The sequence below is a fragment of the Peromyscus leucopus genome, chromosome 23 (assembly GCF_004664715.2).
Source record: "Peromyscus leucopus breed LL Stock chromosome 23, UCI_PerLeu_2.1, whole genome shotgun sequence".
NCBI classification, from domain to species: Eukaryota; Metazoa; Chordata; class Mammalia; order Rodentia; family Cricetidae; genus Peromyscus; species Peromyscus leucopus.
Window position 1 is genome coordinate 36,814,658 of NC_051082.1, and position 21,411 is coordinate 36,836,068.

General features: G+C 57.1%; 4 protein-coding genes across 7 annotated transcripts; 3 read left to right on the plus strand and 1 right to left on the minus strand.

Moving 5' to 3' along the window:
• The first annotated feature begins 1,011 nt into the window (after window positions 1-1,011).
• Window positions 1,012-10,242, plus strand: Map2k7 (mitogen-activated protein kinase kinase 7). Its single transcript, XM_028860713.1, is given in 13 exon segments — window positions 1,012-1,045; window positions 1,048-1,137; window positions 2,837-2,884; window positions 5,624-5,765; window positions 5,872-5,938; window positions 6,054-6,167; window positions 6,261-6,380; window positions 6,563-6,670; window positions 6,766-6,945; window positions 7,034-7,114; window positions 7,200-7,342; window positions 7,854-7,899; window positions 8,006-10,242. Coding segments are annotated over 13 exon segments (1,308 nt in total). The 3' UTR covers window positions 8,141-10,242.
• A 62-nt stretch (window positions 10,243-10,304) lies between these two features.
• On the plus strand, window positions 10,305-14,538 carry Tgfbr3l (transforming growth factor beta receptor 3 like). 4 transcript variants are annotated; one of them, XM_028860714.2, is made up of 7 exons: window positions 10,305-10,655; window positions 11,538-11,674; window positions 11,753-12,067; window positions 12,570-12,684; window positions 12,770-12,928; window positions 13,135-13,206; window positions 13,782-13,913. In XM_028860714.2, exons 1-6 carry the CDS (start codon window positions 10,433-10,435, stop codon window positions 13,197-13,199), a joined length of 1,014 nt encoding a protein of 337 aa, XP_028716547.1. In that variant the 5' UTR covers window positions 10,305-10,432; the 3' UTR covers window positions 13,200-13,206; window positions 13,782-13,913. The 4 variants fall into 4 exon arrangements, with proteins under 4 accessions (XP_028716547.1, XP_037054322.1, XP_037054320.1 ...); XM_037198427.1 differs by having other exon boundaries at window positions 13,706-13,873; XM_037198425.1 differs by having other exon boundaries at window positions 12,770-13,206; window positions 13,782-14,538.
• Window positions 14,539-14,926: 388 nt separating this feature from the next.
• Window positions 14,927-18,162, plus strand: Snapc2 (small nuclear RNA activating complex polypeptide 2). Its single transcript, XM_028860717.2, is given in 6 exon segments — window positions 14,927-15,196; window positions 16,250-16,360; window positions 16,512-16,580; window positions 16,977-17,195; window positions 17,197-17,338; window positions 17,437-18,162. Coding segments are annotated over 6 exon segments (1,047 nt in total). The 5' UTR covers window positions 14,927-15,013; the 3' UTR covers window positions 17,760-18,162.
• A 1,443-nt stretch (window positions 18,163-19,605) lies between these two features.
• On the minus strand, window positions 19,606-21,135 carry Ctxn1 (cortexin 1). The gene is made up of 2 exons (XM_028860711.2): window positions 20,953-21,135; window positions 19,606-20,550 (listed from the first exon to the last, which is right to left on the minus strand). The coding sequence occupies exon 2, from the start codon at window positions 20,528-20,530 to the stop codon at window positions 20,282-20,284; it is 249 nt and encodes an 82-aa protein (XP_028716544.1). The 5' UTR covers window positions 20,531-20,550; window positions 20,953-21,135; the 3' UTR covers window positions 19,606-20,281.
• Between the last annotated feature and the right edge of the window lie 276 nt (window positions 21,136-21,411).

Below are 21,411 nucleotides of genomic sequence, written 5' to 3' on the forward strand. Positions count from 1 at the left end.
GGTCCAGTAAACTTTTAAAGGCCCATCCAAAGTGTCCAACTGTTGCTTTCAGACTTATGGCACAGCCTGACTTCCTGGGCTTGGTCACTTGCTGAATGTCCCTGTACAATACAAGCTGCTCCTTATTAGCGACCCAGATTTACTGTTGGGGTGTTATCCTAGCACCCTTTAAACGACTTAACTCTTTAATCCCAGGGCCTGTCTTCAGATACCTTGGTCCAGGAGCTGAGCCCGGATTCTCAGAGCGAAGAGATGGGGATTGGGCACCTTACCCTTGATTCTGACACCGAGCTCAGGAATCGCAGACTCTGGATTCCCTCTCCTCCTATCAGGCCTTAATCTACTCTATACTGGCTGAAAAGGAAAGGGATTCCCACGGGTGCCTAATTATGGTGACAGAGGGAGGGCAGGCCACCATCAAGCATAACAGGTCCTAATGAGGAACTGGTCAAGATGAGGAAGGTTGTTCTGTGAAGACGCGGATGCCAGGGAGGGCCAGGGCTGGGAAGAGCTCACAGGAAGTTAACCTAGGCACGGTGCGAAGGAGAATCCGGGAACAGGCGCGAGCGTGCGCAGGAAAAGCCGCGCGCGCGGCCGGTCTCCCCGTCTGCACGTACGCGTGCCGTCTTGCCCGCCTTCCGCTTTATTAAAAAAAAAAAAAAAAAAAAAAAAAAAAAAAGAAAGAAAGAAAAAAATCGTGGTTTTTGAACTGCGCCTCTCTCCAGAAGAGCTGGGAAGTTCACGCACGCGCACTGCGCGAGGTGGCGGTGGGCGATGACAATGCACACTGCCAGCCCGGAGCTCTAGGTGGCGTCAGCGCCCGGCCGGGGCACAGTGCGCACGCGCGGCGCTAACCACTCGGGGCAAGGCAGGCACGCGCTGGGTTGGGCTGGGCAGGGCAGGACGGCGGCTCGGCGGGGTCATTGAGGCGCAGGCGCAGTGCGGTGTTTGTCTGCCCGGGACTGACGGGCGGCCTGGCGGCGAGCGGCGGCAGCGGCGGCGGCGGGGAAGATGGCGGCGTCCTCCCTGGAGCAAAAGCTGTCCCGCTGGAAGCCAAGCTGAAGCAGGAGAACCGCGAGGCCCGGAGGCGGATCGACCTCAGCCTGGATATCAGCCCCCCCCAGCGGCCCAGGCCCAGTAAGCACGGCGGCGTGGGGGAGGGGGCGGGGGCGGGGGCGCGCGGTGGGAGGCCCCGCCCACCAGGCAGGTCCCGCCCCCGCTTCCGGGGCGCCCGCTCTCCTCCCCTCTACTCCCTACCGCTGTCAGCTTTGCAGAGAGAGGGTCACGGTGACCTGGGAGTCGGGTGGGCAGTCTCCAGGACGACTTCCTCCCCGCGCGTACCGCGGTCCGAGGGGTCACATCACTGGGACATGGGAGCTTAGCGGCTGGGTCCCCTCGCCCTGTGGTGCGACCCCAGTGCCTTGTCACCTGCACCAGGCAGGCTGCAGGCTGGCAGACCCGAAGCTGCTGAGACCACAGCCAAGTCTTTCAGCCCTGCAAACACGGCTCTCTCCTTTGACCCAGCGCTTCCACTCCTGCCGTTCCTGTGGCTGTCAAGAGGTCCCCTCCCCTAGCAGAAAGTCCACACACATGCATACCCATCCGCCCACTTAGGTTACTTAGCCCTCCTTTACACCTCATCCCTTTTTGAGTAGAGGAGTCTTCCATCTGATTTCTCCGGTCATATCAGATGCCCCCTTCTCCTAAGCCTGGCAGGGCCTTGTTATTGGGCTCAGCTGACTGCCTCCTTCGTACAGGGCCACCTCATACCTCTGTGACCAGCTAGTGTCAGTGTTGCTGTCTCAGTGTGCCTGGCCCTCTGGAGACACATAGCCACCTCACAGCCTGGCAGCTTTTGTCTCCTGGCTCAGACACCTGTGGCCAGTGTGAATGTATCTCGTCCTACCCAGCAGACACACACCTCCTTTCTGGCTCTCCCATCTCTGGGCCTGCCTCCCTGACATGTCCTGTGCCAACAGCTGTTCCCCTTTCTTCCTATACACAGACCTGACTTGTCACCATTATGACCACAATTAGCGTCCTTGTTGTAGCCCACATACCCCGTCCCCAAGTCCTCTCTGCCGGAAGAAATTTGACTTTTCTCCCTCACCAACCCTGTGATCAGTGCCTTGCCAACCCTTCTGTCTCCCTCTTTATCTAGCAGAATGCCTTCTTCATACTCTGTGTGATATAATCTTTGGAGTATATTACTATAGTTGTCTGTGGGTCACCCTGGTAAGAGGGGAAAGGTAGTCTTCCGTAGCTGAGAATTCTGTCCACTCCCTGGTCACCTGGCCTAACCTTCACAGCCTGATCCCCCCCCCACCCCTGAACCCCTCTTCAGGGTTCCCTCCATCCTTCCCTCTTCTGGTCTGAGTCTGCCAGTTTTCCTTCCTGGGGAGTTTCTTCCAGGGCCTGGAGATACCCAGAGGTGGGGATTCTTTTCATTGGGTTCTGTCTGGGACCAGATGCTCGGCCAAGCCTTGGAGGCCCCTGCCGGACTGTGCAGAGCCATCTTTCCCAGCCCCAGTGTGGATGAGTCAGGGTTGGGCATGGGGCCCTAGGTGCCCTAAGAGGTGTCTGTCCCTAGAGCAGAGTGAGACCTGGTAAGGCTGGTGGCTGGCAGGCCCCAAGGAGCCCCGCGCAGGTGTCTGTCTGTCAGCTCCATGCCTTCCTCCCACCCTCCCATCTCTGTCAGTTCCTACCCATTTCTGCAGTTTGGTGCCTTGCGCCTCCCTCCTCTTCATTATGATTTGATTTCTTTTCTGTTGGACAAATCAGTTATTTCTGTTGTGATTTATCGTGGTGTTTTTTTTTTCTTCCTTTCCCCATCCAGTTATTGTGATCACTCTAAGCCCTGCTCCTGCCCCGTCCCAGCGAGCAGGTACCAGCCTTTTTATCATTGCTGCTTGCGTATCTGCACATTGACCTAACCGCTGCCCCTGCTGCAGAATGCCATCCATCCCTACCCCATGCTCTGTGTGTGTGTGTGTGTTCTGTCTCTTCATTCTCACGTTCTCGCCCGTCACTATGGCAGGGTGAGCCTGACTGCACTTTCTCTGTGTCCTCTAGCCTTCTCATGTCCTCTTTGGCTTAGTTTGGGACCCCCAGAGGATGAATGGCCCCTGACAAGTGGGGGTCTGCTGGGTGGGCACACAGGGCGGGTAGAGGCAGGCGCGCCGTTCCTGTTCAGTCTGTCTCAGCTGTGGAGTGAGTGAGTGGCATCACTGTGTACTGTGTCTGCTCTTCGGACCAGGAATGTAGCAGTAAATAAAACAGACCAGGCTCCTGTCTTGTGGGGCTGAGGTGGCAATAAGGGGTCCATCGGTCGAAACTAAGCACGTTCCCCATCCTGTAGAATAGTCTAGTAAGCCAAGGGACTCCGCACAGGGTCGCTCAAGGAAAGCCTATGGAGGATACTGGACTTGAACAAAGTGTCCCAAAAAGTTGAGGGAAGCAAGACGCCCCTCCCCCCCACCAGCATGCACACATAAGGCCCCTATGCTAGGCAGTTCAGCTGTGCTAGTTCCTAGGTGTGCAGTGTCTTGTGTGTAAGAGAAAGAGCACCCGTGTTGGCAGAGATGAAGAAAGCTGACTGTTGGTGGTAGTGTGTTCCCAGCTTGTGTGTATACATGGATGTGTGTGTAGAAGGATGGAGGGCTGGCCCTATTCCCAGTGTGTGTGTGTGTGTGTGTGTGTGTGTGTGTGTGTGTGTGTGTGTGCATGTGTGTGCGTGTGCACGTGCTTATGTATATTCCATGATTTTGGTGTACATGTGTGTACATGTGTACATGCACATGAGCATATGCTTGTTGGGCTGGTCGCCCGAATAGTGGGCACGAGTCCCCATGATCTGTCTTACTTTCTCATTCATCCTCACTTCTTCCTCCCTCGCTGTCTTACCCTCACTGTACTCTCCAGGCCTGCCATGTGGCTCTAAAACCCCTCTAGCCTCTGTTCTTGGGCCTGGGTATGTTTCTCTCCCCTTTCCACTCTAGTCCCCATCAAATCCATGCCTCAGAGAGTGGGACCAGCGGCCTTTTCCATGGGTCTGAGGCAACCCAAGAGGGCTCTCGGTCTGTGTGGGTAAAGGGGCTGGTAGGGTGTGGAGAGGGTAGAGGTATGGTCCTCACCCCAGAGAGCTGAGGTACCAGATAAAGAAGGATCACAGGTACCCGTGGAGGTGAGCTGTGGACAGTTCCTAGAGAGTCTGGATGCAGCTGGGGTCCCAACCACCAGGGCCAGAAAAGGACCTGGATATCAGCAGTTAAAGCCCATTGGTCTCTGCCAATTAATCACTAGGCCCAAGTCACCAAAAGCCATTAGGTGGAATGTGGGAAAAAGAAGTAGTAAAGTTAAGGGTATAGAGAAGTGTGTTAGAAAGTAGCAGGCTTTTAATACAGCATTGGAGAGGCAGAGCCTGCCTGGTCTGCAGAGGGAGTTCCAGGATAGCCAGAGCTGTTACACAGAGAAAAAACCCTGTCTCGAAAAACCAAAGAAAAAAGAAAGAAAGTGGCAGGCTTCAGGCCACCTGGGAAGTGATGTTTGAAGGATGCTCACTGCTGATGCCCTGAGCTGATGCCCTGAGCTGAGCTAGTAATCCTTCCAGGGAACTAGGGCCCCGACAGTTGAGAGGTTCATGGAAGGCAGATTCTTCCAGAAGCCAAAGGGAGCTCACGGCCCCTTTCACTAGGCCAGAGACCCCCTAGCTCTCTAAGAAACCATATCCTCTCTGGCTGCCTCTGCAACACCTCTGGGTCCCAAGTCTTGGCTCTGTTTCTGTCTTTCTCCTGTCCCCATCTTAACACTGCCCGCCCATCCTGGGGTGCCTGCTGCCTGCCCGCCGCCGCCTGCCTGTAGCATGCCCGAGCCATCCGCATGCAGGCCATTGGGAAGTACCAAACTCCCCTCCTTGGCCCAGCATCTTCCCCCCTGCCCAGCCCAGCCAGCTCCTGGAAGAGCTTTGCCACCTAGATCCCCATCCCCCTCTTCCCAAGAGCCCAGGCTCAGCCTGGGGTTCTGTTCCTGCTCCCTTGGTCCCAGCTCTGCAGGCCTGGCTGGGGGATGCACAGATGAACCAACTGGCCAGAAGGTGGCCCTCCCTGACCTAGGAGTGGAGTCTGGGGCAAGACAGCCTGAAACCAGAGTCCCATAGCTGTTGGCCCTTGTTCGTCCACAGTGCAGTAGTGGCCAGACCAGGTTCCCAGCCAGTCCTGGTGGGCTTTCTGTCCTCATGTGGTTCCCATGTGAGCACCGTGGCCCTGGGCCTGCTTCCTAGCACTGGTGGGGGAAGTTCCTGGCAGACCCCTACACACACACACACACACACACACACACACACACACACACCCACACCATTTCTCTGCAGTATGCACTTGAGGACAACCCCTCAGCCTCTGGGGCCACCCCTCTCCCACCAACCCATCCAGTCTCCTTTCAGATCGGAGGGGCAGAGACAGTACCCTGAAGATGCCTCAGGGGGTGGGAAGGAGGCCCCAGCCAGCAGAGCGGGGGGCTGTGCCAGCATGGCCGAAGGGGTCCGAGAGAGGAGATGAGAACTCCAAACCTTTTGTCACCAGCTAGATGCTAACTCCTTTCGTGCCCCTGGTTTTTAACCCGCCAGCCCTGCAGCTCCCACTGGCCAACGATGGGGGCAGCCGCTCACCGTCCTCGGAGAGCTCCCCACAGCACCCTACACCCCCCACCCGGCCCCGCCACATGCTGGGGCTCCCATCAACCTTGTTCACACCCCGCAGTATGGAGAGGTAAGCTGGTGGAGCAGGGCTAGCCCAGGACCCTCTTTGTGCTGGTCCTAGGGAGGTGGGTGATGTCAGTGGGACCCTTGTGGTCAGCTCCTGTTTTGTCCTTCAGCATCGAGATTGACCAGAAGCTGCAGGAGATCATGAAGCAGACAGGGTACCTGACCATCGGGGGCCAGGTACTACCTCCCTGCAGGCACCCTGGGGGCTGTGACAGGACCCAGCAGGCTAGAGGTGGCGGGTGACAGGAGCAGAGGCTCTGGGGACCCTCCAGCTGCCTTGCTCTCCACCCAGCGATATCAGGCAGAGATCAATGACTTGGAGAACCTGGGAGAGATGGGCAGCGGTACCTGTGGTCAGGTGTGGAAGATGCGCTTCCGGAAGACAGGCCACATCATTGCTGTCAAGGTGAGCCTCCACACCCCAGTTCCAGGATGTGTCCTGTGCCCTTGCAGCCTGCCCAGCACTTGAAGCTCCCCTCCTGGCTGTCCCTCCTTGCAGCAAATGCGGCGCTCGGGGAACAAGGAGGAGAACAAGCGCATCCTGATGGACCTGGACGTGGTACTCAAGAGCCACGACTGCCCCTACATTGTTCAGTGCTTTGGCACCTTCATCACCAATGTGAGCACCCTGCATGAGGGGCCAGGACTTCTGCCCCTGTAGGGTCCTACATGCCCAGACGTCTCAGGGCAGCCTTCTGCCCCATAGGGTCGGTCCTACACGTCCCCAGGTACCAGAGTGTGGTTAGGGTGGGGAGGAAAGCATGGCTGCCCCACGCCCTGCGTGCTGCCCTCCCTCTGCAGACAGACGTCTTCATTGCCATGGAGCTCATGGGCACGTGTGCAGAGAAGCTGAAGAAACGGATGCAGGGCCCCATTCCGGAGCGGATCTTGGGCAAGATGACTGTGGCGGTGAGCGGCTAAACCTGGCCTTGTGTGGGCTCGGCGGGTGGGCGCCCTGGATTCTGGCCTCCCGTGACGGGTCCTTGAACCTGCCTGTCCTGCAGATCGTGAAAGCGCTGTACTATCTGAAGGAGAAGCATGGTGTCATCCATCGTGATGTCAAGCCCTCCAACATCCTGCTGGACGAGCGGGGGCAGATCAAGCTCTGTGACTTCGGCATCAGTGGCCGTCTTGTCGACTCTAAGGCCAAAACCCGGAGTGCTGGCTGTGCTGCCTACATGGCTGTGAGTGGGGCCCTGCCGGACCCGACTCGGGGGCTGGGTGGGCCGGCCCTGCCCTCAGGGTATATCCTCTTCCTCTCCCTCCCTGCAGCCTGAGCGCATTGACCCTCCAGACCCCACCAAGCCTGACTACGACATCCGAGCCGATGTGTGGAGCCTGGGCATATCATTGGTGTGTTGGGGCTTCTGTTCTGAGGCTTGGTGGGAGAGCAGGGATCCTTCACCTGCTGCTCCAGCAATGCCTGTCACCCTCCCAGGTGGAGCTGGCGACGGGACAGTTTCCCTACAAGAACTGCAAGACGGACTTTGAGGTCCTCACCAAAGTCCTGCAGGAAGAGCCCCCACTCCTGCCTGGCCACATGGGCTTCTCAGGGGACTTCCAGTCATTCGTCAAAGACTGGTGAGCACCCCCACTCTGCCTGTCCTTTCTCCTGGTCCTCTACTCTGGGATGTGCTGGGGAGGGCTAGGAAGGGATGAGGTGGGCACAGCTCCAGGTAGGCCCGTGGCTAGAGGCTGTAGATAGGAGCTAATGCTGGAGCCTTTGGAATCACTTTCTGGGTTTGGACCTGCCCTAAGGGGACAGCTGTTCCTGTGGGGGTGTCTGGTGGTGACCTGGGGCTTTGCCGTGGAGCTTATACAGGAAGGCCACACTTGAGTCTTAACTTTCTCTTGTGTGAACCTCACATTCTGGTTCCAACCCCCCAGCTGGGTCTTCACCATGCTACCCTGGGCCAGGAGACTTTGTGGATCCCCAGCCTGGTGATGTGAGCCTGGCTGGGAGCAGCTGCTTCTGGCTGATCTGGAAGACCCCTTTTTCACTGGGGAGGGCCTGAGCACAGATGCGCATCCAGGCACAGCCAGGTCCACCTCCTTGACTCTCGTTTCTCTTCTCTCCCCGCTCTCCGTCCAGCCTTACTAAAGATCACAGGAAGAGACCAAAGTATAATAAGCTACTTGTGAGTACCCAGCCCCCGATTCCCACCACATGTGAAGTCCTGCCGGCCTCGGTTGAAGGACCAGGAGGGCTGACTCCGCATCCTAAGCTAACTCTTGGGCCTACAGGAACACAGCTTCATCAAGCACTATGAGACACTCGAGGTGGATGTGGCGTCCTGGTTCAAGGACGTCATGGCAAAGACCGAGTCTCCAAGGACTAGTGGAGTCCTGAGCCAGCACCACCTGCCCTTCTTCAGGTAGCCTCATGGCAGCGGCCAGCCCCACAGGGGCCCAGGGGCATGGCCACAGGCCCCCCTTTCCCACCTGGCCAATCCAGCTGCCCATCAGGGGACCTGGGACCTGGACAGCTGCCAAGGGCTGAGGACAGAAAGTAGGGGGTACCCATCCACCTCTGACTCCCTACCCACCAGCTGTGGACAGACGGGCATGCTGGCCCCTTATTTTTCCCACTCTGGGGTCAGCCAGCTATGCGAACCCCACCCCACCCCGACAGACACTGTGAACGGAAGACAGCAGGCCATGAGCAGACTCGCTATTTATTCAATCATAACCTCTGTGCTGGGGTGGCCCCAAGGGCAGAGAGAAAGCTCCTGTCCCTTTCCCCCAAACTCCAGTTGTCTGTCCCTCCACCTTCTCTCACACATGCTTGCTCTTCTCCATCTCTCCTCTCTTCCCTCCCTCTCTACCTCTGTCCCTCTCTGGTTTCCTGTCTCCCTCCCAGCCTCTGCCTCTCTCCTAGCCTAAGCCTGGGCCCAGCCACTCCTACCCCTCGGTGGAAGCCCCAGGTCCACCCAGGCCTCCTCAAGTCCTTGTCCCAGGACAGCTTTGTGGGCATTGTGACTGCAGCCAAATGGGTTGCTGTCTCTGTGTCTGTCTGTCTGTCTCTCTTTGATCTCAGGGGGTCCTTTTTGGAGTTTATTGTATTTTATTGTACTTGGTGGGGTGTGGGGGGGGCTTGTCCTCATAGGGTGTGTTGGTACCTTCAGAAACTTTTACCAAAGTAATGTTTAGCTGCTTGTGGTGGGCCCCCTGCTCTCCATTGCCCTCCGGCATTGGGGGCTTGGACTGCTTGCTGCTCTTTGTCAGCTCTGGCCTAGAGAGACCAGGCTCAATTAGGGGATCCTCACATGGGACTGGGGACCGGTTACAGCGTGGGGTTGAGTAGAAGAGCTCAGGGGGGACAGGGGGACCGGGGGCCTCAGCTACACAGATGGCCTTTAGGAAAAGTGTGTGAGGGGTGCGGTGGAGAGGAGCAGGGAGCAGGGAGGGCACTGGAGGGAGTCGGCGACGGGAGTGAGGCCGAGGGGCACGGAGGGCTTCCGAAGAAGGCAGGGATTGAGAGTTAAGGGAGTCGATGTGGAGGTCTGAGCATGTGTGTCGGGGACAAGATGGACAGGCTTGAGTGCAAGGGAGGTCAGGGTACTGGTGTGCGAAGTGACTTACTCCCGTTGTGCCCCTGAGCGTGCGTCCCTTAGCTCACCCAGGGCTGGCTAGCTCCAGCCCAGCTTGTGGCCTGGACTGGGCCAGGTGTCTGTCCCGCTGTCCTGCAATGGCCAGGACAGAGCGGGGTATGTTTCCTTTTTGTTGGTGATGCATGCAAATCAAGTGGTCAAGAGAACAATATAACAGAACAAAACAAAAAATACTTTAAAACCACAAACAAAACCCAGCACCAAAGCTGAGAAACCTTGCTGGATGTAGCTGATGCAACTGTAGGCTTAGGCGACACTGTGGCTCTTAACTATCCTATTGACGTCATTCATCATCATATTACACAATGCCGCATGTTTCAATCGCAATAGAAGTCGAAGTCATCTTCTCTGCCTGGGGCAGGGCACCCTCTCTCCTTACCCCTCATGTTGGGGAGGTGGAGTGAAGTAGGGGTGGAATAACAAGCCTGGCCCCCACCTTACCATTCTGAGGCTAGCCACCAGCATGGGCAGCCTTCATGGGTAGTTAGGTCTCTTGGCTGGTCCCCGGGCCAGCACAGGCCCAAGACTGGGCCGCATGGTTTTATTTTTATTTAACTTTATTTTCTGTGTGTGTGTCTCTGTCTGTCTGTCTGTCTGTCTGTGTCCAACCCCCTCCAGTGTTAAGTGGGAGCCTGGGGGAGTCTCTCACTTCCCCACATATCCCAAGTCCTTCCCTCTGTCACCAGCCATCCCTCTGGCCCAGGCAGAGTGGGTGTCGGGCAGGTAGGGACCTGGAGTGGCCTGGTCCTACCCTCCGGCCTGTGGACTCCTCCTCAGGCCGCCAGTGTTGCCCCCTCCCTTTTTAAAACAAACTACCCTTGTTTGTAAGTCCTTAGACGCTTGAGAATAAAACCCTTCCTTTTCTTCTGAGTGTGTTGTCCTAAGCCTGGTAGAGTTTATAGAGATGAGGGAAGGGGCTGGGAGGAGGGTGGGAGAGCTGGGCGGGAGGTGTTTGGAGTGACTTAGGGTATCAAGCTGCTTTGTGAGGGACCCTCTTCCTCTAGAAATTTCAGCACATCAAGAAAGCCCTTATCCATGCAGGCCTTGAGCATGGGCTCTGATGTCAGCCCCTGCGTCCTCCACCCCCGCTCCCTGTTTCCCAGGGTGGCAGACTCGCCAAGGCCAGGGCTGCCTACCCACACCTACAGGGCTGAGTACAGCCCAACCAGGTGCCTGCTGCTGGCCTGGAGCATTCCAACCTGGACAGGCCACCATGGTGGGCACTACACTCCTGCTCCTGGCCCTGCTCCCTGGGACTGCCACTGTGCTCAATGAACCACTTGGTATGTAGAGGCTGGCACAGGGGGCGGGGGCACCATGTTCCACTTCCCTACTCTTCCTTCTCAACTTAGTTTTGCACCTGGATGTGTTGGGGGTGCCGGGTTGCCATGCCCTTGCCTTTCCCCCAAGCTAGCCCCTCTGCCAGTTTCCTCAAAGTTCTCAACAACCTAGTGAGGGCAAGGGCTGTGGGAATGGGACCAGGTGTGCAGATCAAATCGTTCTGGAGAAAACGCCCAGCTAAACTGCCACTTGGCAGGAGCCATTGCCTGTACAGATGTTTTAGTGAGTGCACATAAGTGCAAGCCTGGCTGAGCACAAAATAAGAGATCATCCACCATCACCTGTTGGCACTGTCCTTTATTTGGGGCCTTGGATCTCTGTTGAACAGAAATTTCCATTCCAGTTGCCTGTCTGGACCACGGCTCTGCCTTCTAGGGAGGGCGCCCTCCTGACCACAACAGATGTCAGTCAGTACCCTACCTCCCCTTAGTGGCCAGTAGATCGTGATGGGTCTCTTGGACTTTAAGACTAAGACTCTTGCTCTAAGACTTAGAGCAACCTAGATGGGGCAGACCTGTCTTGATCTTGCCCAGCTGAAACTCCACCAACACTGGTCAACCGGGTGTATCCCCAAATCCCTTTCCCTAGTCTGCAGGCGGCAAAAGAGGTCAGAAAAGGGAGCACGGCTTTGTGCAGGTTTTGACTACCAGGCAGTGATGTCATTAGGGCGTACATAGTATTAACTTGGAGAGAGTTTGGCACACAGCTGAGCAAGGGTAAAAAGACCCTCTGTAAGGTGTCCCTTTTCCAAGAGAGGCAAGGGCTGGAGGTGGAGGCCTTCCCCTAGAAGGAATGCGTCCTCCTTACTCTGTGCTCCGTTCCAGCACCCCCATTCCCTGGGGCGCCTGGCCCCTGGCTGCGCAGACCCCTTTTCAGTCTGGATTTATCAGACACAGAGGATTCATTCCCTCGCCGCACTGGGCCACTGGAGGTTCCGGCCGACAGCCATGTGTTTGTGCAGGTGCGGGCGCCTGAAACACCGGGGGTGGGTGGGAATAAGTGGGGACCGATCGACCTTGATGGCGCCTTGGTTCCTCAGGCAGCCCTGGCCCGTCCTTCACCGAGATGGGACCTGGCCCTGCACCGCTGCTCAGTAACGCCTTCCTCACGCCCGGCCCTGGGGCCTGCTCTGGTGCTTCTACGTGGGGGCTGCCCTGCTGACGCCTCTGTCAACTTCTCACCACCTCCACACCCGGATGCTGCTCGCCCCACACGCTTCAGCTTCCGCCTGCGCCCGGTATTCAACGCCTCAGTGCAGTTCCTGCACTGCCAGATAAGCCGCTGCCGTCGCAGCCACCGCCACCGAGCTCTCCACCAGACACCGACGCCTCTTACCCCGCGATCGCCATCGCAGGTGCGCGCGCTTGCAGAAGCAGTAATCTGAGCACCCGCGGAAGATTCTCTGTAGTTAGCCACAAGCGTCTCTGGCAGCCGAGGGAATAAATAACTCTGCCAGGTTTAGGGGCCTGGGAAGCAGAGTGCTTTATGGTCTGGGTTCCTCTTAGGATGGGTACTGGGTACAGAGCTACCCCTCATGGATCTACCTGCACAAGGTTGCTCCAGGAGACAGGAAATGCAGAGCATTAGACTCTGGGATCCTTGGGTGGGAATCTAAAGTTCTTTTAGGGCTGGAAGACTGGATGCAGAAAACTGTGACACGTCCAAATTGATTTGGGTGTCTCACTTGGGACCTGGAGGCTGGCATATTGGGTATTCTTGGGCTGAAACCACTTCTCTGTTTAGGGGTTAGGCCCAGGAGTCCTGTGACCTCTTAGCTCTAGTGGAAAGCTGCAAGTTTAAGTCCATTTTAGGAGCTCTGGGGGACCTGATGTCTGGTTTCTTCCCTCCCAACCCAGTGTCTGCCTCAAGATGAGGCATGCGCGGGCAGCGGTGAGAGCCTTGGTACCGACAGCCCCCACCTGCACACTCTGACGCAGCCCATCGTGGTCACAGTACCTCGTCCACCCCCTAGTAAGCTCACAAGCGGCCCTGGAACTCGGGTGGAAAATACACCTAGGTCCAGGGCCTGGTCTCACCCTCGCACACATCCCCATAGGGCCGTCTAAGAGCCTCCCCGGCAGGGCCGTGCGTCCAGAGCCGCCCTCTCCAGCCGCTGCAGCCCTGGAGCCCGCACCAGTGGTGGCGTTGGTGTTGGCCGCATTCGTGCTGGGTGCTGCGCTGGCCGCTGGGCTCGGTCTCGTCTGCGCGCACTCAGGTACCGACTTCTGTCCCGCCAGAACCCAACACCTATTTCCATACCTCCCCCACGTCACCCCCCCCCCTCCCCATGTGCCCCATCATGCTGAACTTTCTTGGATCTGGCCCTCTGGGCTAGTACACTGCAGCAGCGTCCACCAGGTGGCGCGCTTACCCTGGCGCAGTGCACAGGCAACCCCTATTCCAGCCAGCTTCTTCTTTCAGCACCTCCAGCCCCCGGCCAGCCTCCTAGAGCGCCCCCCAGCGGCCCCCAGATCCAGAGGCCCTAGTAGGCAGGTAAGTACAGGGTGCGAAGGAGGTGGTGGTAAGGATCCTTCACTGAGTTTACCCATTGGGCTCCAAGTAGCTTGTATGTTTATTAATTTTTTGAACAACCTTCAGGCGTCTACTTTTATAATGTCCACCAGAGATTTTAAAAAATGAGGCACTTTTTTTTTTTTTGTTCTTTTTTTTTTTTTTTTTTTTTGGTTTTTCGAGACAGGGTTTCTCTGTGTAGCTTTGCGCCTTTCCTGGAACTCGATTTGGAGACCAGGCTGGCCTCGAACTCACAGAGATCCGCCTGCTCTGCCTCCCGAGTGCTGGGATTAAAGGCGTGCGCCATCACCGCCCGGCAAAAAATGAGGCACTTTTATGAGGTTAAGTGACTTGTCAAAGGTGAAGCTGGAAATAGAATTGGGGGATGGGGTCACCACCAGTGAAGAAATGGGGTTCTTAAGATTTGAACAGGCACCAGGTAAATGTTAGGGATTTAGACACAGTTCCTAGTCTCACACAGGTGCATAGATTGATGGAGGAAGCCAATACCTGCTGGGAAAATGTGACCTGGTGATCCTCTGCCACTTCCTCTCTAGAGATGGCACAACCCAGTGAGGTCCTGTGATGCATCCAGCCATGGATTCAGAACCCTTTGGGAGGACTCGTGCACATCTCCCCTCCCCCACCTCGTCGGTACTCCCCTGGTTCAAAATAAATTTCTTACCTGCCTGCTAACTTCTAGTGGAGTTAATGAGCTCCCAAGCACAGGGTGGCGGAGAGGGCAGGAAAGGGAGCTCCGTGTTGTGCCTGGGAACCAGAACTTGGAAGATTCATGGCTAGGAAAGACAGATTGGAGGGGCGCGACTCCAACCCCCATGAACACGTATACCCAGGGAGAGTCAGGGGCCATTTGCCTGGAACAGAAAATCACACCCAGCCTGGCCAGCTTAAGTTTAAATTAAGTCCTGCTTTCTTCCTCCACTCCAACACCGCAGCTCACCCATCCCCAGACTCCGCCTTCTTTCAGGTCTCTTGAATCCCTCCTACCCCACCTCCCACCCCACCCCCGCACTGAAGCAATAATAGAACTTCCAGGTTTAGTTTACCAGCGAGGAAACTGAGGCTCAGCAATACTAAACCACCTTCGCCAAAGTCTCCAGGGCTGTCTACCCCCATAATCCAAACCTGTTTTTCTCTCAAGCTAGGCTTTCACTATGTAGCCCAGGCTAACCTTGAACTCAATGGTCTTTCTGTCTCAGTCTCCAAATGCTGGGACTAGTAGCCACCACTTCTGGCAAGCCAGGGTTGGTTTGTTTGTTTAGATTTATGTGTGTGTGTTGCCTGCATGTATGTATGTGCTCCATAGCATGCCTGGTGCTTGGGAAGATCAGAAGAGGGCATCGTGTCGTCTACAAGAACAGCAAGTGAGCCAGGTGTAGAGGTGTATGCCTTTAAATCCACCATTCGGGAGGATCTCCGTGAGTTTGAGGGCAGCCTGGTCTACATATCGAGATCCAGGCCACCAGGGCTGCATAGAGAGGCCCTGTCTCACAAATGACAATAGGGCAGCTGCCCACTTCTCTGCGAAAAGGAAAGCACACGGTACGGGTTTCATGAGTTGGCTAAGGAATATAGGGTCTAAAGTTTTGGCTCCAGCTCATGAATGACATAAAACGCAGATAAAACTCGGGGATCCTCCGCCAGCCTCAGACTCAGCAACTCCTCCAGAGCCACGCCCCCTTCTGCTAAATCGTCCGCGCAGAGCTTTTTCAGACCTTCAGAGCCGCCGTAGTCCCGCCCGCTAGGGAAGAGACCGTAAGACTCCGGCATGAAGCCGCCGCAGCGACGGCGGACGGTCCCGGCCCGCTACGTGGGTGAGGCTACCGGCCCCACGGCTTGGAGCCCCCGCGAGATGCGGAATCTACTGAGACTTCTTCAGGCTCGGCGGGGACAGCCGGAGCCAGACGCCGCGGAGCTGGCCAAGGAGCTGCAGGGCCGCAGTGAAGCCGAGGTGGCGCCCGGGGCGGGGCCGGGGCCGGGGCCTTGCCGAGCCCGAGCAGAGCGGGCCGAGTGGGTGGAGCGCTGTGGCGTGGGCCAAGGTGGAGCTTAGGGCGGGGTTATGGTGGAGCTTTGGAGCGGATCAAGGTGTACCTAAGGGGCCTGACTGTTTAGGGCGGGGCGACAGTGAAGCTTAGGGTAAGGCCTTGGTGAAGCGGGGACCCGGGAGCTTAGGGGCGGGGCCGAGATGGCGCGCTACGAGATTGTGGGTCTGCCTGTAAGTGAGACATAAAGGAGCTGCTGGGCGGTGGTGGCGCACGCCTTTAATCCCGGCACGCGGATCTCCGAGTTCGAGCCTGGTCTACAGAGCTAGTTCCAGGACAGCCAAGGCTACTCAGAGAAACCCTGTCTTGAGAAACAAAAACAAACAAACAGATAGTGGGGCATAAAGAGGTAGTACGTGAGTGGGTACACTTGGGAGTGGGGCGAGAGCAGTGGGATGGAGTCTGTGGGTAAGACTGTGGAGAGGAGTGTGGGCCGGAGGAATCAAAGGGCTGATTGAGCAGAGTGGAGGTGAGTGGAAGTGAGGCGGGGTGGAGTTGGTAGGGGAGGCATATATACCCTTAATCCCAACACTCAGAGTCCCAGCACTGGTAGACCTCAGAGTTCAAGGCTAGCCCAGTCTACATAGTTCCAGGACAGCCAGCGCTCTTTAGAGAGAACTGCCAGTGCTATATAAATCAAACAAACAAAAAAGATGGACGTAGAACCAAAGTTAGTATGAAGTGAGATGCAGGAGATGGGGTGGAGTGGAAGTGAATAGGTTAGTTCTCATTATAAGAGCAAGCTATAGCCCCCGGAAGGAGCAAGAACAGGCCTGGCATTTACATTTTCATTAGGGAGCTGGTCACACACTGGGTCCTTGGCTTGAGTCCCAGCAGTTTCGGGAATGTGCAACACTGGGCGCCGGGATAGGGAGCAGTAGCGGTCCCTGAAACAAGCAAGACAGTAGACTTTGGTCTTGTCTGTGTTTCTGAGCTCATAGAAGGCTTGTCCTCCTTCCCAGATCTGCCGATTTATCCAGCAGCTCAAAGGTCGAGTGGTTCGTGAGGCCATTCGGAAGGTGCACCCAGGAGGTCCAAGGCGTCAAGAAGCACAGCTCCCAGCCCCTGTGGAGGTGAGGCGGGAGGGTGAGGTGAGGGCTGCCCTAGGCCGGCTCCTGAAGGAGGAAGGATAACCTGGTCAGAGGAATCCAAGGAAGGGCAAAGCTTGGGAGACTGCTGAGGTCTGTGCCCGAGACTAACCATGTACCTCCTGGCTTCACCCAGGTCTGGATGGATCTTGCTGAGAAACTAACAGGCCCACTGGAGGAAGCCCTGACTGCAGCTTTCTCCCAGGTACACCGCTGACCCTTGGCACGTCAAGGGTACTTATTACAGGACATGAGTGGGTATGGCCCAGTGGTAGAAAGCCCCTGGTTTTAGTCAGGCAACGGTGTTGTATATAACCTCCAAATCTGAAGGAGAAGAGACTGGCCAGTGAGTTCCAGGCCTCTCCTGCCCCTACCCAAAAAGTAAAGAAAAATGTAGCTCTGGATCCTGGCCCTTTCCTGTGCCAAACCAGTGACTCCAGTGAGGCGTCGACACTCGAGCCATGGTGTCTAAGGGCATCTCTTGTGTGGGCCACCTTCAGAATGGCAAGGAGGATGTGGTGAGTGGGTGGAGGTGGAGGTCTTATTCTAGGCCCAGCGGGGCAATGGAAGATGAAAGCCGTCCCCCTTCCTTCTCTGTCAGGTGCTCACCATTGCTGCTGCAGAACCCGTCAGCCTCCTGCACTCCCAGCCAGCAAAGCCCACAAGGGCCTGTGCAAAGCCACTGCTGTTCTTGAGGACCCAAGGAGAGCAGAAGAATCCTGTCCTTGAAGCTTCTGGGCCTGTGACTGCTGAGCCCGCTCCCGGGGCCTCTGTGCCTGCCCCTAAGGCTTCTGATCACAACCCTGAGACCTCTGGCCTCTGTGCTTACTGTGTCTGATGCCCCATCCAAATCCCTGGCCGGCCCCTCCACAGAGACAGACTTCGTTGTGGACTTTGAGAAGATCTACAAGTATCTGTCCTTCTCCTCTAGAAATGGCCATGGCCCTGAGCTCTCAGCAGCTGGTAAGAGGAGCTGGGGAGGAGAGGGGTTGTAGTCGGGGAGGGGAATTGGGGTGCAGAGTCAAACCTTGTCCTCTCGTTCTTCCCTTTCCTCCTGTCAGAGTCAGCTGTGGTCCTTGACCTGCTCATGTCACTTCCAGAGGAACTGTCCCGCCTGCCTTGCACAGCCCTGGTGGAACATATGACCAAAACGTATGCTCACCTGATGGCCCCCCAGGCCTCCCTCCCTAGTGGGAGCCCCAGGCCTGGGGATGAAGAAGGAGGGGCTGGCTGCAGGGGGCCAGAGGAGCCTGGCCAAGCCAGTCCTCACGCTTCTGAGCCCACAGGACAGAGGCCGGTCTGGCAAGAAGTTGGGATCTGCCCGTTGAACCCATTCCTGGTACCCCTGGAGCTATTGGGCCAGGTGCCCACCCCTGCGAGGTGAGGAATACAGAAGACCAGAGAAGCTGACTTCTGCCTGGAACTTCAGTCCACCACCACTTACTGGGTGGCCAGGAGGATGATTGTGGAAGTCCCTGACATGGTGTCCAGCCACAGGCTAAGTCTTCAGATGCTGCCTCAGAAAGGGAAGTGCAGTTGTCATGAATGGAGATAGAGAACGCTGCACGCAGGCAGGATTCCTGGACAGACAGACAGGGCTGGCTTCCCTAGTCCAGTTGTGCCTTGTTCTCTGCTGTGGGTACCCTAACAGCATCATGTTTCATGTATATGCCCTCCTGAATCTGCGCTTGCAGTAGATTCTCCTAGCTCAACTGACCACTGTACAGTGCTCTCCACTCTTTTCCGGGGTGTCCTGTAAATTTCAATAAAGTAATCGAAGCAGCTAACTGTGCTCTGTTCCTCGTGATAAAAATGGGAGTAGGGGCTCTGAAAGGACACGGTCTGGGAGCTGGAGCAAGACGCCAGGGAAGAGGGCGCTGTCTTAGCAACGCTGGTGACTGGGATGGGGAGATCGCTCCAAGGGTGAAATGCTTGGTATGCAGCCTGGCAGTCTGAGATTAATTCCTTCATTATTCCTCACGTAAAGGTGAAGAACACAATTCCTGAAAGTTGTCTGAACGCACATGCTATAGCCTGTACATCCACATCATGCACACAAACATACAATAATTTAAAAAAGCTGTCATCTAGAGTGACCTTAGTGTGGCGTAAAGAGCTCCTTGGTGACTGTGTGGAGGTGGCTCTTTGTCGAAAGGGACAGTAGGGACAAAGTTTCAGAGCAAAGCGATGATAGATCTACAGATGTCTGAAGCTGGCAGTGTGGCAGCCAGATGGAGCAAAGCCCTGGTTCCAGGGAGGTAAGAGGTGGATTCCTCTGGGGGACTAGCAGAGAGGTGAGGAAGACGGGGAAAGTCCCTTCAAGTGGCCTTGGAGCCTCAACCACCCTTAGGAATGAAGGGAGGAGGGAGGCAGAACTGGAGGGCCTTTAGGATGGTGTGGGTTAGAGCTGGGGGGAAGTGGCTGGAGTCGTAGTTGAACCCCCAAGACCCCACACTTGCCTTTCGCTGTTGGGCTTCCCACCATAAGCTCCAACTGCCCTGTGAGTATAAAGTACAGGACATGCCTGGGGAGCTAGGCCTCTTTTTGGGGAACTAGGTGCCCTGCCATGATAGCACCCTCCCCCCAGCCTAACGAGTTGTCTGAGAGTGAGTAAAATTTCTGTTCCCTGAGCTGTGCCTTCGCCTGGCTTTCCTTTTATAGAAAGGCTTGATTCTCCCCACACACATTGCACACGGCTCCCTGAGGCTCATAACACATCTCCCAGGCAGACTGGAGCCTAGCCAGCCCACTGCACGGTCACAGGCCCACAAAGCCAAACCCACAGGTTCTGAGGCACATTGGATGGTGGGGCCAGGAGGGATCGGGCTCAGCAGTTTGGGGGCTGCAGTCTGGTTTTTGGAAAACCACCTCCAGGATAGCTGGAGGTACCCCATCCCAGCTCCCCATAGTCCCCAGTGACTCCCTGGGTCAAGGGGGAAAGAGTGTATGTGTGGGGGTGTCTCAACTATGCCATGAGCTAGGGGGGTGGAGATGACTGTTAGCCGCCCCCCCCCAAGCTACTGAAAGGATGTGCATGAAATTGGGTATTTGCAGGACTAGGCAGCAGTTAAAACAGCAGATCTGGCTTCTAATTTCAGATCAATGGCTTGTGACAAGTCGTTCTAGCAGCTTGGACTTCAGTCCCCCGGCCTGGAGAATGGGGATCCTAACAGGGGCTTGGCTCTTTCTCACAAATCCCCAGAAGCAAACGGGCTAAGAACAGGACTGGCTAACTCAGCACTCTGCTTGGCATGCAGTAAGCGCTCAATAATATCTTTTATTATCATCTCCATCGTTCAGAAGCAGGGAGGAGAGAAAAGGCAAGGGAAGGTTGTGGGGCCATGGAGTTGGGGGCAGAGGAAAGGCACTCTAACCTGGGCTGGGCTGGGGCTGGGGCTGGGAAGGGGGTTTCGGGGTCTGTCTCTGGGGCAGGCTGTACCATGCATTGTAGGTAGGCAGCGTCCATAGTGAACTGAAGAGAGCCTGCCTGCCAGGGCCAGAACTCAAGGAGCGCCTTGAAATTGGCGATGACCACAGTAGGGGAAAGAAGGGGATAGAGGAGTCCGCACTCCCAGGAAAGGATGTAACAACACTCATGCCTGGTAGCTGGGGAAGGTGGAGGGTGGTGCGGGATGATTCGCCCACTAGGGAAACAGTTTAGGTACAGCAGTGAGGATGAGTGCGCAGGGAGACGGGGACAGGGCAGATAAAGGCACCAGGTGGGGTTCTGGCCCGGCCAGGAAGGGAGATGGACGGCTAAGGGGGTAAGGACTGGATTTCTCTGAGCGCCTTCAACTTCGGGCTAGGGCATCTGGGGTACAATACTGAGTGCAGTCCAGGCTTGGGCATTCCTCCACCGGGCCGGCCCTCTCGGATCGGAGGACCGGCCCGGGACCGGGTGCCCCCTCACACCAACGCGTAGTCGAACTGCCCTCGTTCGAGCGCCTCCTTGTGGTCGGTCCAGGACGAGGCGGGCATGCGGCTATAGGGGTCTAGCAGTATGCGCACACAGCGCACCATCAACAGGACCAACACCACGAGCAGGCAGAGCACGAAGGCGAACACCGTGCGTTGCTCGACGTCCAGGCCCGCGCCCACCGGGGGCCCCGTCGATGGCGGCAGCGGCTCCGGTGACAGTGTCCACGCCGTGCTCATAGCTCACATCGCCGCGCGCCCTGCGGAGAGAGGGGTGCCCACCCCGGGGTCCGCCGGGATGAGGCTACGCCCTCCCTGCACCTCCATCCACCCCTTCTGGAGTCGCCCCTTTGCAGTATCCTCAACATCGTCCCTGTCCGTGCTGCCGTCTCCGGGCTACGCCCATGCCCAGCCTGTGTGCTCCGCCGCCACAGCCACGAGGGTACCCAACTCTAGCAGTGCTCGCAGGTGGGGTCCCTGAGAGCCAGGACAGGGCTACTCAGATCCGCCCAGCCCGCGCACAACAGGTGCGAACGCGCTGGGCCAGGGGCCCGAGCTGCACGGTTTAAACTGGTCCCCATCCCGCTTCCTTTGTTCTCCGCGGCCCAAGACCCCCTCCCCCACCCGTCGCCGCCTCCCCAGCCACAGCGCGCCCCCCTCACCCTTGGTCCTAGACCGGGACCGGCCGCCCCGCAGCCCCTCTCTCTCCCGGGACTCGTGCGCTGCTCGGCTCTGGTCTTCCCGGGGTGGCGGCGGTAGTGGCGGAGGCTGTGGCAGCCCCGGCTCAGCCCACCCCACCCGCCCCTGGAGCGGTGGAGACCGAAGGAGGAAGGAGAGACGCGCGCCAGCCGGGCCGCCGCGGCTGTTCCCATGGCGACGGGGGCGGGGCCGCGAGGGTGGAAGCTGTGCTGGGAGCAGTGCCTGGGCTTGTGACCCCGCCCCGGCCTGCCTACCGGGAGACTGGACCTACCCACCACTCGTGCCTGCACAGACAGCCCCAGCTCCAACTCCCAGAGCACCCAGGACCTCACCAGGCGTGGGTAGTTGCTAACCCCCACCACGGAAGCCTCACCCTGACCTCCGTGTCTGTATCTATTCTTCCTGGCTGACCCCTCAACCCA

Bases quoted from the DNA above. Each gene is read 5' to 3' on its own strand.
- Ctxn1 (XM_028860711.2), bottom strand. From the start codon at position 20,530: ATGAGCACGGCGTGGACACTGTCACCGGAGCCGCTGCCGCCATCGACG.
- Tgfbr3l (XM_037198425.1), top strand. From the start codon at position 10,433: ATGTCAGCCCCTGCGTCCTCCACCCCCGCTCCCTGTTTCCCAGGGTGG. The intron at 10,656-11,537 runs GTATGTAGAGGC...GCTCCGTTCCAG, and splicing joins TGTGCTCAATGAACCACTTG to CACCCCCATTCCCTGGGGCG. The intron at 13,207-13,781 runs GTAAGTACAGGG...CTTCCTCTCTAG, and splicing joins CCAGAGGCCCTAGTAGGCAG to AGATGGCACAACCCAGTGAG.